General features: G+C 43.9%; 2 protein-coding genes and 1 non-coding gene across 9 annotated transcripts in view; 1 reads left to right on the top strand and 2 right to left on the bottom strand.

The window, feature by feature from the left end:
- RNASE13 (ribonuclease A family member 13 (inactive)) overlaps positions 1-17,908 on the bottom strand; it is a 46,679-nt gene that overhangs the window by 10,296 nt on the left and 18,475 nt on the right. For 4 of the 7 annotated variants that reach the window (XM_043471307.1, XM_043471308.1, XM_043471313.1 and 1 more), the window contains exon 2: positions 15,901-16,056. The exons of the other annotated variants lie outside the window; for them this stretch is intronic. The gene's annotated coding sequence lies outside the window, so the exon portion shown is untranslated. The remainder of the gene's footprint in view (positions 1-15,900; positions 16,057-17,908) is intronic. 7 annotated transcript variants of the gene reach the window in all.
- On the top strand, positions 1,781-2,995 carry LOC122443296 (ribonuclease 7-like). Its single transcript, XM_043471304.1, has 2 exons — positions 1,781-1,863; positions 2,371-2,995. Exon 2 carries the CDS (start codon positions 2,411-2,413, stop codon positions 2,879-2,881), a length of 471 nt encoding a protein of 156 aa, XP_043327239.1. The 5' UTR covers positions 1,781-1,863; positions 2,371-2,410; the 3' UTR covers positions 2,882-2,995.
- Positions 4,976-5,082, bottom strand: LOC122444359. Its single transcript, XR_006270203.1, has one exon. It is a non-coding gene; the product is annotated as a U6 spliceosomal RNA (small nuclear RNA).

Below are 17,908 nucleotides of genomic sequence, written 5' to 3'. Positions count from 1 at the left end.
CCTTGGAAGAAAAGCTATGACAAACCTAGGCAGCATATTAAAAAGCAGAGACATCATTTTGCTGACAAAGGTCCATCTAGTCAAACCTATGGTTTTTCCAGTAGTCATGTATGGATGTGAGAGTTGGACTACAAAGAAAGCTGAGCACTGAAGAACTGATGCTTTTGAACTGTGGTGTTGGAGAAGACTCTCTTGAGAGTCCCCTGGACTGCAAGGAGATCCAACCAGTCAATCCTAAAGGAAATCAGTCCTGAATATTCATTGGAAGGACTGATGCTAAAGCTGAAACTCCTCCAAACTTTGGCCACCTGATGCAAAGAAGTGACTCACTGGAAAAGACCCTGATGCTGGGAAAGATTGAAGGCGGGAGAAGGGGATGACAGAGGATGAGATGATTGGATGGCATCACCAACTCAATGAACATGTGTTTCAGCAATGGACAGGGAAGCCTGGTGTGCTGCAGTCCATGGGATTGCAAAGAGCTGGATACGACTGACTGAACGAACTGAACTGAATCCCTCTGCTTGGAGGCTTCTTCCCCAAACAAGCATAAGTTCACTTTCTCACCTTCAAGTGTTTTTCCAGTCACCTACTTCAATGACTCTGTTTAAAAATCACTGCCTACCAATCTCCATTTGTTCTTTTTTCCTTAGTAATGATCACTTTGAGCAAAACATGTTTTTTTTTTTTTTTACTGTATTTCCTCCAATGTAATGTAAAGATTCTATTCCCTCAATGAAATGCAAGAATTCCAAAGGTAAGGATTTTGACTCTTTTATTCACTGGTATATCCCAAGCTCCTTGGCCCATGTAGATACTCAATAAATACTGACTGCGTGAATGAACCTGAATCCACTTTTCTGAGATCACTTACTGCTTACAAGTAAATCCTGAAAAGAAGAACACTGTTCATGTCAGTTTTCTAGGCTTTCCCATCCACCTGTAGTGATGCTTCTCTTCCTTGGTATCTCGGTTCTTCTGAGTCTCCCATACCAAGCTCACTGGAGCCACAGGAGCAGCATTGACTCCAGCCTTCCACACAGCTGTAACTGCCACAAGGAACAGGGAACACAGGTGGAGGAAGGTCTAGTTAGCTGTGGAGCAGCATCACCACCAGCGGCATTCTCAACCTGGTCACTAAGTGCTGAAAATTTTAATAAAGTGGTAAGGAAAAGAGTGAAGGATGAGAGGTGTTGGGCATCATCTCCAGGTAAAGCCAGGTGACCTTGCTTGACCCTGGAACAGGAGGAACCCAGAAAGATGAATCACTGTAGAATGGTTGAGTTGGAATGGTGCTGGGAATAGTGGCTGTGATGATTGGTCCATTTCCCTGTCTCCTCCAAAAGATTAGTAATAAGTCCTGATGACAGGAAGTCTTGCAAAGTAACCTTCTAGGCTATTCCATCTGTATCTCAGATCAGAAAAAAGCAAGCCTTACCACCACAGCCATGGGCTCTTCCCAGAATCAGAACCAGAGGTGTATATAGGAGAGGATAAATGACAGCTGTCATTTGGGGTAGACACCTGGGTCAAGTGTTTTATCAGAGTCATCACAATCTTGTGGCTAGAGGCCAGATCTACTCTTTGAGTATGCCGATTCAGACTTCCTCATTGCTAAAGATGTTTAGGCAGGTGTACTAGCTCCACTTAATACACTTGGAATATGTAAGTGGAAAGACATGACCCTGATTCATTTCCTGATCCAAGGCTGCTCCCCAGCCCACACCCAAATAAAAGCACCACAGGCCAGGCCAGCTCTTAAGGAGTTCATGGTGGGAGAGGAGGCCCTCAGAGATCTGAAGGCCAGCGGAGGGAAGGTGTGTCCACTGAGCCGGCGTTGCAACAGGAGGACTCCTTGACGAGGTGAGGCCACAGTAGGACGTGGGTGAGGAGAGAGGACAGGGAAGGGATGGGTTCTGGTCAGATAAGAGTGCCCTCAGGTGAGTGACAAGGTGGGCAAAGGAGGGACTCAATGTGTAGGGATGAGGACACACAAGGGGGAGAGGAGAGAGATGCTGGGTTCTGGGGGCACAAAATGGGGCTTTGGAGGAGATGGGGATGGAGTCGTGGAGGGTACAAAACAGAGAAAAGGATAGAAACAGGGACACAGAAGGAGGGAGGTGAGGAAGAGGAGACGGAGCAAGGAGTAGGAGACGTGTGGGACAGAATGAATGAAAGAAGATAGGGACACAAGATGAGGGGGACAGGGCCTAGGATTATGGGAAGGGGTCATAGCAGCTGTGGGCACACAGAGAAGACAGGAGGAGAAAGACACAGACAGAGGGAGGAAGGAGGGGGAGGGAGATGGTGATCCGCTGGAAGGAGCAGGTTCAGGAGGGCTAATTTCCACCTTCTGCTCTCCATCCCCAGAGACCCCAGTCCTCCCTTCCAACTGTGCCCCCTAAGAGAGATGGCACCAGCTAGAACAGGATTCTGCCCTCTGCTGCTGCTCCTGCTGCTGGGGCTGTGGGTGGCCGAGGACCCAGTCAGTGCCAGGCCTGGGAACATGACCCCAGCTCAGTGGTTTGAAATTCAGCATGTGCAGCCCAGGCCTCAAGGCTGCAATGCTGCGATGCGCAAAATCAACAAGTTTTCCAAACGCTGCAAAGACCTCAACACCTTCCTACATGAGTCCTTCTCCAGTGTGGCCACCACTTGTCAGACTCCCAACAAAGCCTGCAAGAATCATAAGAAGAACTGCCACCAGAGCCAGAAGCCTGTATCCCTGACCGACTGTAAGCTCACCTCAAAGAGATACTCAGACTGCAAGTACAAGGAGAAGAAACGGGTCGCTTCTTACATCGTGGCCTGTGACCCTCCCAAGAAAGGGGACTCTGGGAAATTCAAGCTGGTTCCTGTCCACTTGGAAAAAGTCCTTTAGGTTTTCAGCCTTCCTTGCGCTTGAGCTAATTCCCTCTCCAGGCCTCTGAACCACTCCTCCACCCAGAAGGTTCTTTTCTGACATCTCTTGGGACCCTTCCTGGCTCAAGCTCCTCTGAAAAGATAGAGGCCTGGAGGGCTGAGATGATACCTTAGCAGGCTAAGCTCTGGAAGAGATGATCTCTCTACTTTTTATTGCTGTTTTTCCAGAAGTTTATCCCCAATAAGCTTAGCGGGTGTGGGTTCCTTGGTCTGTGCCTCATACATCTCTCCCGTGCCCTATCTTCTTATGGCAGCATGGCGCGAGGAAGAAAGGACTGGAAAAAGCATGTATGGGATTTAGGAAAGAGTTACTTCCGTTCCTAAACTAGGCCTCTTCCCCAGCCCTGATGTGGTGGTGAGGTGTCCTGTGTGCAGGGAGGCGGCCGGAAGGGAAGAGAAGGAGGCCATAGCACATCACAATGATCCGGCATTTCAGGCTCTTCATGGTGTGTCCATGGGCGTCCCTTGTGAGACAGACTTGACAGAGATTACTTACTTCTTTAGGGATGAGGAAATTGAGGTTTCAGATGGCTTTATTAAAGAGCTTGTCAGGGAGGTTCGTAGCAGAATTTGGACTTGAAACCGGGTCTCCTGACTCTGCCTGCAGTGCACTTTCTAGTTTATCACCAGGCCTGAAATGGAGAGCTCTGCAGGGACCAGGGGGTACTGGGTGAGAGTTCACCCGTGAGGCAATGTCGGGGAGCTCGGCAGAGCCAGTTACGCCATGCTGGCTGCAGGAAAGGTCATTACCTCTCTAGCCAAGGGACTGCTGCTGAGGTGTTCCAAGGATCGTAATCCTCTCTCTTCCCTGCACCCCACCCCCACCCCGCCGCTCCGCCCTCCCGCCTCTCCAGCCCACTACTCTTCTGTCCTGGGCCCTGGGCCTGGCTCTGGCTGGCTGGATGGCTTAGCCCTGAAGGCACAGTGCGTCAGGGAAGTGTCCCAGCTTCATCCCGCTGTTCCAGGATCACATTTCCCTTGACCTCAAGGGACTTCCGTGGCCCAGTGCCTGCTTGTCACAAACAAGCTCGTGGGAGCTGCCAGAGCTTCCTTCCTCCCGATAATGATCTCTCCTGCTTGGTGCTTCCCTGGCTCTCCGCTCTGGCTGTCCGCCCAGGCCAGAGGGGTTGAGATGTGGAAATGCCACCTCCCTGTCCCCCAAGGGCTGCAGACACCAGTTCTCCCTTCCTGGTGAGCAGAACTGGAACAGAAACTATTGGTTTCTGTCGGCTCAGGGCTGATAGCCTCCCACTCATAGCCCCCACCCAGCATTGCCTGCAGCCCTGACCATCACCAGCCCCTTCTCTCTCCCTTAATCTCAGTCCCAAACTTCACTATGCCCATGCCCACCCTAGCTGAGCACCTAAAGACTACCTTGTTAGACCTTCCCTCCCCAGCTGTGGAGTCTACTGCCTACCTGTCCCTTCCCAACACTCCAGTGTTCCTTTATGCCTTACCAGAGTCAGGTAAGCTTTGGAGCCAGATACAATTGGGTATAAATCTTGGTTCAGTCCTTTGTGACTACATGTCCTAAAGAAAACCAGCACCTCTTTGCAACTATGTTTCCATGCATATTGGAGTAATACCACCTACCCAATAGGATTTCAAGAAGACTTAGAAATGACACTTTTGAAGTCTCAGTCAACCCCTGGCACTGGTAGGCAGTCAATAATAATAGCTAGTAGCAGGTAGTAATAGCAATAACCCTATCATATCCACTTTTGGCTAGACAGACTGGGTGGTTTGAGATGGTGAGGGAAGGGATGGGAAAACAATGGGGAGCAAAACATTGAACACTCCAAGCCAAGTGTGGGGCCAATACATTGATGAGCCTTCAAAGTAGAGGGGCAGTAAGTATATTTTATAGCCAAATGACTGAATGTAAAGTCTACATATCTATGGTCACTGTGCTATACATTTATCACTCTAAATAGATGATTTTCAACTGAGGTATATGGATAACCATGACTGATGGGTAGCTGATTTTTTGCTTTTCACTGTTTTCTTCTTTAACAACTCTTTTTTTTTTTTTTTTTCTTTATTTCTTCTTTTAAATAATATGGAACGCTTCACGAATTTGCGTGTCATCCTTGCGCAGGGGCCATGCTAATCTTCTCTGTATCGTTCCAATTTTAGTATATGTGCTGCCGAAGCGAGCACTTAACAACTCTTTTTATACTCTTTATTGATGATTTTTCTTATGGATATTATGGTTTTGGAAGACATCCTCCTCATAAACTTCTTAAGTGGCTAAAATTAATGTATTCTCTCAAAATAAAAAGAATTTCCAATTTCCAAATATAATTTTTTTTTCTTGAAGAACTCATAATCTCAATAGTAGCTAAAAATTAAGCATAATTCTAAAGCAATCTATGATGATAGTGGTCAGAATAGTGGTAGACTTAGGGAATACTAACTGGGAAGGTATAGGAAGTAAGCTGGAAATGTTTGATTCCTGCTCTGGATATGCTTACTTTGTGAAAATTTACTGAGTTGCACATTTATGATCTGTGTACTTTACTGCATGGAAATTATGCCTCAATTTTAAACTCTTCCCAAAAAGTATAGTTTTTAAAGATTAGTTTATTTAACATGAGAAATGCTAATACATCAATTCACAAATATTATAATAAAATAAAATCACAGAATCATGATCTAATCCATTTCTATCATCCTACTTTGTACTATTTGTTAAATTAAATAGTAGTTGTACTATTTACCCACACCAGGGTATGGCATAAGCTCTCTTGGAGGAGGTCATCAGTAACCCCATAGAGCCACCAGAACTTACACAGGACTGGGGAAACAGACTCTTGGAGGGCACAAACAAGACCCTGTGTGCACCAGGACCCAGGAGAAAGGAGCACTGACCCCACAAGAGACTGACTCAGACTTGCCTGTGAGTGTCCAGGAGTCTCCAGCGGAAGCGTGGGTCAGCTGTGGCCTGCTGCAGGGTCAGGGGCACTGAGTGTGGCAGTGCATGCACGGGACCTTTTGAAGGAGGTCACCATTATGGCCAGGTCAGCAGGTGCCCAACATGCTACTGGAGAAGAGTGGAGAAATAACTCCAGAAAGAATGAAGAGACAGAGTCAAAGCAAAAACAATGCCCAGTTGTGGATGTGACTGGTGATGGAAGTAAAGCCCAGTGCTGTAAAGAACAATATTGCATAGGAACCTGGAATGTTAGGTCCATGAATCAAGGCAAATGGAAGTGGTCTAACAGGATGGCAAGAGTGAATATCGATATTTTAGGAATCAGCAAACTAAAATGGACAGGAATGGGCAAATTTAACTCAGATGACCATTATATCTACTACTGTGGGCAAGAATCCCTTAGAAGAAATGGAGTAGCCCTCATAGTCAACAAAAGAGTCCAAACTGCAGTACTTGGGTGCAATCTCAAAAATGACAGAATGATCTCTGTTCATTTCCAAGGCAAACCATTCAATATCACAGTAATCCAAGTCTATGCCCCAACCAGTAACACTGAAGAAGCTGAAGTTGAACAGCTCCATAAAGACCTACAAGACCTTCTAGAACTAACATCCTTTTCATTTAAGGGGACTGGAAGGCAAAAGTAGGAAGTCAAGAGATACTTGAGTAACAGGTAAGTTTGGCCTTGGAGTACAAAATGAAGCAGGGCAAACCTGACAGAGTTTTGCTGAGAGAACACACTGGTCATAGTAAACACCCTCTTCCAACAATACAAGAGAAGACTCTACACATCAACATCACCAAATAGTCAATACCAAAATCAGATTGATTATATTCTTTGCAGCCAAAGATGGAGAAGCTCTATAGAGTCAGCAAAAACAAGACGGGGAGCTGACTGTGGCTCAGATCATGAATTCCTTATTCCCAAATTCACACTTAAATGGAAGAAACTAGGGAAAACCACTAGACCATTCAGGTATGACCTAAATCAAATCCCCTACAATTATACAGTGGAAGTGACAAATAGATTCAAGGGATTAGATCTGATAGAGTTCCTGAAGAACTATGGGTGGAGGTTCTTGACATTGTACAGGAGGCAGTGATCAAGGCTATCCCCAAGAAAAAGAAATGCAAAAAGGCAAAATGGTTGTCTGAGGAAGCCTTACAAATAGCTGAGAATAGAAGAGAAGTAAAAAGCAAAGGAGAAAAAGAAAGATACACCCATTTGAATGCAGAGTTCCAAAGAATAGCAAGGAGAGATAAGAAAGCCTTCCTCAAAGATCAATGCAAAGAAATAGAGAAAAACAGTAGAATGGGGAAGACTAGAGATCACTTCAAGAAAATTAGAGATACCAAAGGAACATTTCATGCAAAGATGGGCACAATAAAGGACAGAAATGGTATGCACCTAACAGAAGCAGAAGATATTAAGAGGTGGCAAGAATACACAGAAGAACTGTACAAAAAAAGATTTTCACTACCCAGATAACCACAATGGTGTGATTACTCACCTAGAGTCAGACGTCCTGGAATGCGAAGTCAAGTGGGCCTTAGGAAACATCGCTACAAACAAAGCAAGTGGAGGATATGGAATTCCAGTTGAGCTATTTCAAACCCTAAAAGATAATGCTATTAAAGTGCAGCACTCAGTGTGCCAGCAAATTTGGAAAACTCAGCAGTGGGCACAGGACTGGAAAAGATCAGTTTTTCATTCCAATGCCAAAGAAATGCAATGCTAAAGAATATTCAAACTACCTCACAATTGCATTCATCTCACATGCTAGCAAAGTAATGCTTAAAATTATCCAAGCAGGCTTCAACATTACATGAACTGTGAACTTCCAGATGTTCAAGCTGGATTTAGAAGAGCCAGAGGAAACAGGGACCCTGGTTCCTGGTTCCTGGTTCCTGGCAATTTCCCAACATCTGTTGGATCATCAAAAAAGCAAAAGAGTTCCAGAAAAACATTTACTTCCACTTTATTGATTAGGCCAATGCCTTTGACTGGGTGGATCACAACAAACTGTGGAAAATTCTGAAAGAGATGGGAATATCAGACCACCTGACCTGTCTCCTGACAACTCTGTATGCAGGTCAAGAAGCAACAGTTAGAACTGGACATGGAACAACAGACTGGTTCCAAATCGGGAAAGGAGTATGTCAAGGCTGTATATTGTCACCCTGCTTATTTAACTTATATGCAGAGTACATCATGCGAAATGCTGGGCTGGATGAAGCACAAACTGGAATCAAGATTTCCAGGAGAAATATCAGTAACCTCATATATGCAGATGATACCACCCTTATGGCATAAAATGAAGAACTAAAGAGCCTCTTGATGAACGTGAACAAGAACGGAAAAAGTAGGCTTAAAACTCAACATCCCAAAAACTAAGATCATGGCATCCAGTCTCATCACTTCATGGCAGATAGATGGGGAAACAATGGGAATAGTGACAGACTTTATTTGCGGGGGCTCCAAAATCACTGCAGATGGTGATTGCAGCCATGAAATTAAAAGACGCTCCTTGGAAGAAAAGCTATGACCAACCCAGACAGCATATTAAAAAAGCAGAGACATTACTTTGCCAACAAAGGTCCATCTAGTAAAAGCTATGGTTTTTCCAGTAGTCATGTATGGATGTGAGAGCTGGACTACAAAGAAAGCTGAGTAGCGAAGAATTTATGCTTTTGAACTGTGGTGCTGGAGAAGACTCTTGAGAGTCCCTTGGACTGCAAGGAGATCAAACCAGTCCATCCTAAAGGAAATCAGTCCTGGGAGATCATTGGATGGACTGATTCTGAAGCTGAAACTCCAACACTTTGGCCACCTGATGAGAAAAACTGACTCATTTGAAAAGACCTTGATGCTGGGAAAGATTGAAAGCGGGAGGAGAAGGGGACGACAGAGGATGAGATGGTTGGATGGCATCACTGACTCAATGGACATGGGTTTGAGCAAGTTCTGGGATTTGGTGATGGACAGGGAAGCCTGGCGTGCTGCAGTCCGTGGGATCACCAAGAGTTGGACATGACTGAGCAACTGAACTGAACTGTACTGTTTATTGAAATATTGTAAATATTTTTGGCTCAAAAAGCATATAAAGTTTTTTTTCTAAAGTTATCCTGGTAATCTATACTCTTCTACTATTTATGTAACTGTCAACTAATGAAAATAGAAAAATAAAATATAAATCAAAATAAGAAATTATTTTTTAACTGAGAATTATTAATGAATTTTACATGTAGTATAAGCTTTTGTGCTTGTGCTCATTCTCAGCTGCTCAGTTGTGTTCAACTCTTTGTGATCCTTTGGACTGTAGCCCGCCAGGCTCCTCTGTGCGTACGATTCTTCAGGCAAGAATACTGGAATGGGTTGCCTGCCTTCTCCAGGGGGTCATCCCTACCCAGGGATCAAACCAACGTCTCCTGCATCTCCTGCACTACAGGCAGATTCTTTACCTCTGAGCTACAGGGGAAGCCAAGTATAAGCTTTTACAATCAATAATTACATTTTCCTTAAAATAATAATCATGTATTTGTATTTCCACAGACTGATAGAATTTCAACTTTTTAAGTTCAGAAGGAAAATTTCACTTCCAGTTACATTCAGAGTGCTCACCAATATTTGAAAAAGCTTATTCCGATATTAACAATGAACCCAAATGACATGACTTGTTTTCATACGAATGCATTAACAGATTAGATTTGACAGTCACCCATTCCTTCACATGATCTTGATCACAGCCAAGTTCAGGGATGCCAGGAATTATGTTGAAATAAGCATTGGGCTATTCAGACTTTGAAAGGCCAAAGCTGAGGTCCAAAACGAATAAGAGGTTTGCGCCAATTACCAAGGTTGCATCTTGACACATTCTTACTTAAAGGCTGAAAAATGGGAAAAGAAGACTGATTAGTTGTGAGATTTCTGTTCCTGGGGGTGGCAGCTTGAAGGGGGAGGAGGGTGTCCAGGGAGGTATTGCCCAGTCTTGGGTAGATGGCTCTAAAGGAAATTGTTTCGCCCTGGATCTATCTAAGGAGCAGAAATGGCATCTCATAAAGAACATAACCCAAAACTGGAGCTAGTGTGAGCTAACTTTCTAGGCATGAGACTATCTGAGGTAGACTAGGTAAGGGAATTTTGACATGACTCTAGTTGCTCCAAAGTCAGCAGGCTCTGAAGAAAATGACCCACAGACACTATGAAGAGGGCCAGCTGAGTCAAAGCAGAGAGAAGGGTCCTGATCTCAAGGGCATGTTGTAGGAAGAGGAAATGCCCTTGAGACTGGAAACTTTTTCCTCACATCCACTCTGATGGCCCTCTTCATAGTATCTGTGGCCCTAAGGGGTGACCTCAGAGCTACAGCAGCAGAAAACAAACCAATAACAATACTCAGGGAAGAGCCTTCTTGACAAGAACCTCGCCCGATTTCACCACATTTCTCCTGTGCTACTGCACAACTGAGCCTCCAAGACAGCTTTGAAAACTTCAGATCCTCATTCTAAAGTCCTCCTTCTACCCTCTATTCCACCTGGAGAGAGAAACAGCAGTCACAGCTCTTACCAGGATGTTTTCCTGTGCAGGATTTCAAAGCCAGTAAGCATGGGAACATCCATGAAGCCATGGGGACATGAGAAAACATTGCTAGTGAGGCTTCATAGAAAGTTCACGAGAGGAGAGGCAAGGAAAAATGTCTACCCATAATGGAAATGTGCCCATGAAGGAAAGTCCTCTTGACTTAGAGAAACTGGAATTTCCTCATCTGTGTAAAGGTCATCAACTTCAGAGTATTATGCACATTAAATGTGATAACATACACAAAGCACTTAGTACAGTGGCTGGTGTTCAGGAAAAGTTTGAGAAATGCAATCATTTATATTTATTACTCTGATGTCAAATGTTGAGTGGCCAAATCTCTGATGGAGCAGGCCTGACTTCCGTAACAGAAGAACAGAGGACTTAAACAAAGAAGGCCAAGCTCCTCCTCAGCCTCCTCTTGTCCAAAACAATTCCCAGCAAAGAGGAGATAAGGTAAGGTTCAAAATTAGACAAAAAGGACAATATGCATTAATTTCTCTGCTCTCTCTGCAGTGAAGTGGGAGCAATGTTTTCAATTAGAGGGGAAAGAAAGCTATTGAATATTTCTATTAAGACTATGTAATGGGTTTTTCTCATCTCTACCATCCATGAATCCAAAGATGTGGAAAGAAGACAAAGGAATTAAGGTCACTAACTTTTGAGAGTATCCTCCTTACCAGCTCCTCTCCAAAGAGTTCAATTATCACAGCAGTTGATGGAGAGAAGTTCCTAGTTACATTTCCACTTCCCTTCCTGAGTTATTTAAACTAGTCCTTAGGTAAGCTTACTGTCCCTTCATTCTATCATGGAAGACCTCTTGAATTTTTCCCACCCTCTGATTCAGCTTCATTTGCTAGTCTGTCTTCCATTACATAAAACTACCACCAAGGGTGGTCCACTGCTTTCCCATGGATTGTTTACAATGGTAAAATAATCACCATTGTTACTTTCTCTGATCTTCACCTTGGAAACTTAATTGAAGTTACACATTTAAAACATAAACTGTACACTTGAAACTAATACAATATTGTAAACCAACCATATTTTCATTATAAATAAATAAACTAGCAAACAAACTGACCTGGTGTGAATCAGTACAAATTCCTGCCTGGGCCATGGCATTCACATCTGCATAGCTTTAGACTCTTTCAGTAGATATTCACAAAATGATCTCATAAGATGCTGTATCCAGTGACCTCAGAGATCATCTAGTACCGCCCTCCCTATTTTGCAAATGAGAAAAATGAAACCCAGGGAACCTAAGACCCTGTGATTAGTTTAAGTAAGAACTCATGTTTCTTGAACCAGTCCAATGACATTTCCAAAGTGTTATTCCAGTTAAAGCTCCCAAATGGATCTCAGACATCTTCCAAGGTCAAATTCACGATACATGACTGGCAAATCAATCAGCAAATGGGCAGGTTCCCAGATTGAGACAAAAGCATGTTCATCGAAAACAGAGAGTTCAGTGTCCATGATCCTGAGGTGTTTACCTTTCTGCTGCTAACCTGTGGACTACACCCACTTCACCTGAATGCTTACATTGTATCAATGAGATGGAAAAAACAAAATAGCACCCAAGAACTTGATGGTAAACTCGTCAAGCATATCCCTGGGCCATGCCTGTTGGAGACATAAATAAGGGCACAGAGCAAGAACAAAGGTCTTTACTCTCCATCTGCTGTTTGGGGCCAAGGTGAAAGCATTGCAGAGATCCCATTGGGTGGATCTACAGATGGGCCTGAAACATCCAACATCTTTTATCTTTGGTAAGGGTTATCATGCTTTACCCTCAAGGTTGACACATCCAGGGCTGGGTGTTCATGGTCAACTAGAGCCCCCAGAGCAATGTTTCTCAGACTTTTCCCTGAAGTGCTAGTAATGGCAGAGGAGAATTAATTAAACACTAAGTCATGTCCCGTAGGCATGAGCTTTCTCTGAAGCCTTTTTCTTTCACTTAATTAATACTTATAAAATAGCCACATGCATAGTTGTTTTATATCTTAGACTTTAATTTGTGGTCATAATGAATCAATGTTAATTTCCTGGTTTTGATGCCTATGCCATGGTTATGCAGGCAGGCATACTTGTAGTTAGGAAATGTTCATTTTGGTATGAAGGGGCAATAAAGCACTTGGTCTGTAACTTAGTCCCAAACAGTTCAGCAATGTTAATAAAAATTAGGAAATATGGGTGAAGTATACAGCGGAGCTCGGTGTCCTATTCCTAAAACATATATAACTTTGAAATTATTTCAAAACAGAAACATTTGAAAATTATTTTTTAAACAATTGATTTCAATGTTTCAATAAACCCTATCATAGTTTTATTTTGTGTAAAAAACAATGCTTCAAATTACTTCCTTTCCCCTCCAAAATATATGTTTTGGTAAAATTGGGAAAGAAGACATTTATCTCATAGCTTTGTGTGCACTTTGTGCATATCTGCATTCAACCTAGACTAGGAATACAGTCGCCTTAATGACGTTTTCTTTAATTCGCTCTCTGTGGACTGTGCCTCTGACCGATATTTCTCTTAAAGAACTGGATGAGGGTTCAGCACACATTTTTCATTTTGGCTTGTTCTTTAACTGCATAGTGCAGTCCTGTATTATTTAGAGTGTTACTAATTTATACCTTTTTTTTTTCTTAATTTTGTAAATAGAATTGGAAAAAAAAACAATTTGGGCTGCTATTTTAAAACTACAAGCCAAAATCCAGAAATTTTTTGAGTAACAGGGAGTGAATGCCCACCTTTCAACTCTTTGCAGCCCCATGGACTGTACAGTCCATGGAATTCTCTAGGCTGGAATACTGGAGTGGGTAGCCTTTCCCTTCTCCAGGGGATCTTCCCAACCCAGGGATCGAACTCAGGTCTCCCGCATTCCGGGCAGATTCTTTACCAGCTGAGCCACCAGGGAAGCCCACCTTTCACTCATTCTCTAAAAATCTCACTTTAAAAATTTTAAATATAGCCCAAATATCATTTACCAATGTTTATTCATACTTTAAAGGGGAATCATATTTGGTTCTGGTTTGTTTTGCATTCTTCCCCTCAAGGCTTACAATTTTTAGAAATTTCTTTACGTGTGAATCACTATGAGAATGAAAAACAGAAGTCTTATCAGGGAAAAAATAAGAACTGGATGAGGAAGATATGATAACCACAGAGCCAGCACAGTAGGAAGGTTCTTCACATCTAAAAATGAGAAAAGAAACATGGAGCACTTTGAAACTAGGACCTAGAACTCCCTCAGTAAGTGTTCACTCAGACTGTTTTTATCACTGTCATCATCACCCCTGGGAGGTCTGAATACTGAACACAGGCTTGAAGTAAGTCAAAAGCCACAAAACACATGCAAGGGGAGACACAGACCCCCAGGCTTGTTGGATTGAGGACCAACATCCTCTCCTGCTTGAGGACAGATCCTATAAAGAGGAACAAAGGGAGGCAGTCCACCCACTGAAGCACAATCATGGTGGACTGGATGCCCTGAGAAGGCCCCAAAGAGCTTCACAGTAGAGAAAAATGGAGCTGGTAAGAGAGAGGGTCAGCCACCGAGAACAGAGATTTCCTGTGATAGCACTCTGAGGCTCAAAGTTTAAAAACCAGAATCCAGGACATCTTACGGCCATGGGTCTTCCCCTCCAATTCTCTTGGAGGAGAATCTTTCTTAGCGAGATTCCTTGTCAAAGTTTCTGGCAAGCTTCTGCCTCAGCCTGAGGCAGCTCCTCTATCTAGCCTGGCTGTAGACTCAGTGCCAAGACCACGAGTCCCAGCAAGCAGAGCAAGGAGGACGTTCAAAGAATCGCAGGTGAGGTAGCCCTATGGTCCAGAGATACCCTGGAGCAGGGCTCTGCCCTTCAGGCTGCTCATCCTTCTAGCGTCCCTCTGGGTTTTTCCAGCCTGAGCTTGTATCTACCCAGCTTCCTGGACTTTCATTCTATTTGCATTTTTCTCCTTTCTCCCTCTTCCCTCTCTCCTGAGGATATCTTTATATATATTTACAAAGTAATTGAGGAGCTGAATATTCACAATCTCGGCCTCCTTTCTGAATTAGAAACGCAATAGTGTTTCATAGCAGAGCTGTGGGGCGTCAGGGCATCCATCTTCAGGGCATCCACGGTCAGGACTTCCATCATTAGGAGTAAGGGCAGCTTCCAGTCACCTGTCCCGGCCCCACGTGGTACTCACGGATGTGTGAGCTGTTTGGCAGAAAGTCAGCTGAGAATCTTCCATACTGTGCCCAGAGAACCTGATCACTATCAGCAGCCACCTGCCTCCTGAAGTTAACATTATACCTTCATTCAGCTTGCCTCTTGGTGAATTTTACCTCAGGGCATCTGCACCCCAGCCTGCCTCATCCTTGGCACCTATGGAAAACATAGTCAGCAATAGCTCCTCTCATGCATAGTCAGGAGTAACTTAGCCAAGCAAGTGAAGCTTCCCGCTGGTTACTCAAGCTGAACCTGTCCTCGGAGACCTCTATGAACAGATCCCACCAAGGCCCTCTATTGAGGTGCCAGGAATCAGTTCTGGGCAATCTCACACAAGATCCAAGCAGAGGACCAGAAAATGTACATACCGCCCATTCTCCACTTAGCCACTTGTGGCCATTTGTATGGTCCTGGCCACGCCTACACCAGTCCTGCTCTTCCAGAACCCCCTTCTTCCTGAAGAGGCTGCCCCTCGCCTCCAGGGTAAAGCCTGACAACCATTATGAAGGTGGCATTTGTAGCTTAAAGACTACCTCAGCCCAGCAACAGATAGACTTTTCTGGCCCCCTCCTCACACCTCCTCAGTTCAGTTTAGTTCAGTAGCTCAGTCATGTCCGACTCTTTGCGACCACATGGACTGCAGTATGCCAAGCCTCCCTGTCCAACACCAACTCCCAACTCCCGGAGCTTACTCAAACTCATGTCCATTGAGTCAGTGATGCCATCCAACCATCCTATCCTCTGTCGTCCCCTTCTCCTCCCGCCTTCAATCATTCCCACCATCAGGATCTTTTCAAATGAGTCAGTTCTTCACACCTCCTAGGCTATCCTGGAAAAACTGGTCTCTACAGAATCAGTGCTTATTCTCCACTCACCCTCTTGGAGCTACCTTTGGGGTCTTCCTGCAGGATCTCTTTTCACATTCTAGTCTGGCCACTAGCACTTTGATGGTTCCTCTTGTTTCACAGAGTCTTTTAGAAATTATTCTTTTTAGAAAATATTTAGAAATTATTATGCTTTTTAGAAATTATTCAACTGAAACTCTTTAGGTTATAAATGATGAGGAGACTAAGAGGACAAGAGTGGCGATTCAGTTCAACACGCAGTTACTGAGTATCCCTCTGAGCTATCCCAGCTTTCTGGAGATTGAGAAGCATGAAAGGACCTGATATCTGCCCACGAGTTCACCATCTAGTTGGGAATCCTGAATACACACATCAGAGTCAAATAATAGAACAAGGTAGTACCTGATTGAGCATCCAAGTGAGTGGTACCAGGAGTTCATGCTGAAGGAGGTATGTTCAGGAAAGGGTCACCCCAGGTAGAGTTGCACGGGAAGGTTCCAGCACAAGCTCAGGAGACCAAGCTGAGCTCTGAAGGATGGATGATAGTTGAAGGAGAACCTTTAGGGAAGAGGGAAAAAAAGCAGAAATAAAGGTGAAGAAAACAAAACATATACAGGAGATGAAAAGAAGCCCAATCTGTTAGTCATATGGTAACTGTCAGCCCATAAGGTAACTATCAGAAAGCAGCGTGGGGACTTCCTACCCTGGGACAGGAATCTGCCTGCCAATGCAGGGGACAAGGGTTCCAGACTTGGTCCAAGAAGATCCCGCATGCCACAGAGAAGCTAAGTCCGGGTCCACAAGCGCTGCAGCTACTGAAGGCCATGGGCCTAGAGCCTGTGCTCTGCAACGGAAGAAGCCACTGCAGTGAGAAGCCCACACATAGCAATGAAGACTCAGTGCAACAAAAAATAAGATAAGGAAATAAGAGGAAATAAGTAGCCCTCTGAGCTAGCCACATGCCCAGCTCTGTGGAGACTGAGAAGCAGGAAAGGACATGATTTCTGTCCCATAAGTTCACCATCTAGTCGGGAAGAATGAATACACGTGTGAGAGTCACATAGTAGAACAAGGTGGTACCTGATGGAGCATTCAAATGAGTGGTACCAGGAAATACAGGAAATAATAAAATAAGGAAATAATAGATTCGAAAAGCACATTTATAAAATTTTAAAAAGCAGCGTGGTGAGGAGGGGACAACACAACACTGGAGCCAGACCTCCCTCCTTTTCTGTCCTAGGCCTGCCACTTAACCCATCTGTGAACCTAACCTCTCCAAGCCTCCGTTTCCTTTTCTATAAAATGGAAAAAAATAACATGGAACACATAACACTGTTTTGCAAACTGAATTGTACATAAAGCACAAGGCCTTGGCACACACTGAGCACTTTAAAAAAAAAAAATTTGGCCATACACTGCAGCATGCAGAATCTTAGTTCCCCAACCAGGGATCAAACCACCTGCAGTGGAAGTGCAGAGTCTTAACCACTGGACCACCAGGGAAGTCCCCAAGCACTTTTAAATGACAGCTCTAATCCTTAGCAGAGCACCTAGCACTGTGCCAAGCACATGCTACATGTTCACTGAGCGGTGGTTACCCTACACTTTCCTCCAGTTGCTGCAGCACAGCCCTGGGCTGACCTGCCTCTAAAGCAATGCAGTGTGTATCATCCAGGCTGCCTTTAGGAAAGCAGTAAATGATACACTCAAGGCAACTAGCTCTAGAATGTCAAGGGCTCTGTTTAATACCCCCATACCACACTAGGCCTTTTAACATTTTGTCATGCCACATTGCATATATAAAATGTATGTTCCTCATTCAATATCATTCTTGCACAAATGTATCTGAAGTGATTTTAAAAGTTTTACTTCTGAAATTCTTTGACTCCAAGTAACTTGGGATTGGCACTTCTTCTTCTCCAATCGTGGTATTGAGAATTCCAGTAAAAGGATGGGGAAAAAAAAAATCTAACCGAAGACTGTTTTCCAAAGTAATAGACTTCTTATGGGTGCCAAATTCCAAAATAAGCGAAATCAACTTTATGTTACTGTGGTAGCAGGTAAGTAAATATTTTAACTTTGATTTTATAGTTAACTTTTCCTATATTGGAGCCAATATATTTTTTTCCTAGTCTCAAATATTGTAGGCCCTTGAAAACCTCCCAGACCCTGGGCACTGGGCTTTTAGCGCTTAATGGATAAAACAGCCCTGAGACTGTGACCACTGGGAAGATTTGTGATGAATAACTAGGATCAAATACACAATTAAAGGAACCCCTTCCTCAGACCTCCCTGAGTGGGACTGGCCAGTTGTACGGTCAGTACCTACTTGAGGAAAGCATGTTTGCAACTTAACTGGATTCAGAGCTTGCAAAGTCCATGGTCAGTCACTGGGTTGGCATGAAATGTT

This window comes from Cervus canadensis, chromosome 6 (genome assembly GCF_019320065.1).
Source record: "Cervus canadensis isolate Bull #8, Minnesota chromosome 6, ASM1932006v1, whole genome shotgun sequence".
NCBI classification, from domain to species: domain Eukaryota; kingdom Metazoa; phylum Chordata; class Mammalia; order Artiodactyla; family Cervidae; genus Cervus; species Cervus canadensis.
Note: the sequence above shows the minus strand (reverse complement) of the source record. Positions and strands in the feature narration are given on the sequence as shown.

Bases quoted from the DNA above. Each gene is read 5' to 3' on its own strand.
- LOC122443296 (XM_043471304.1), top strand. From the start codon at position 2,411: ATGGCACCAGCTAGAACAGGATTCTGCCCTCTGCTGCTGCTCCTGCTG.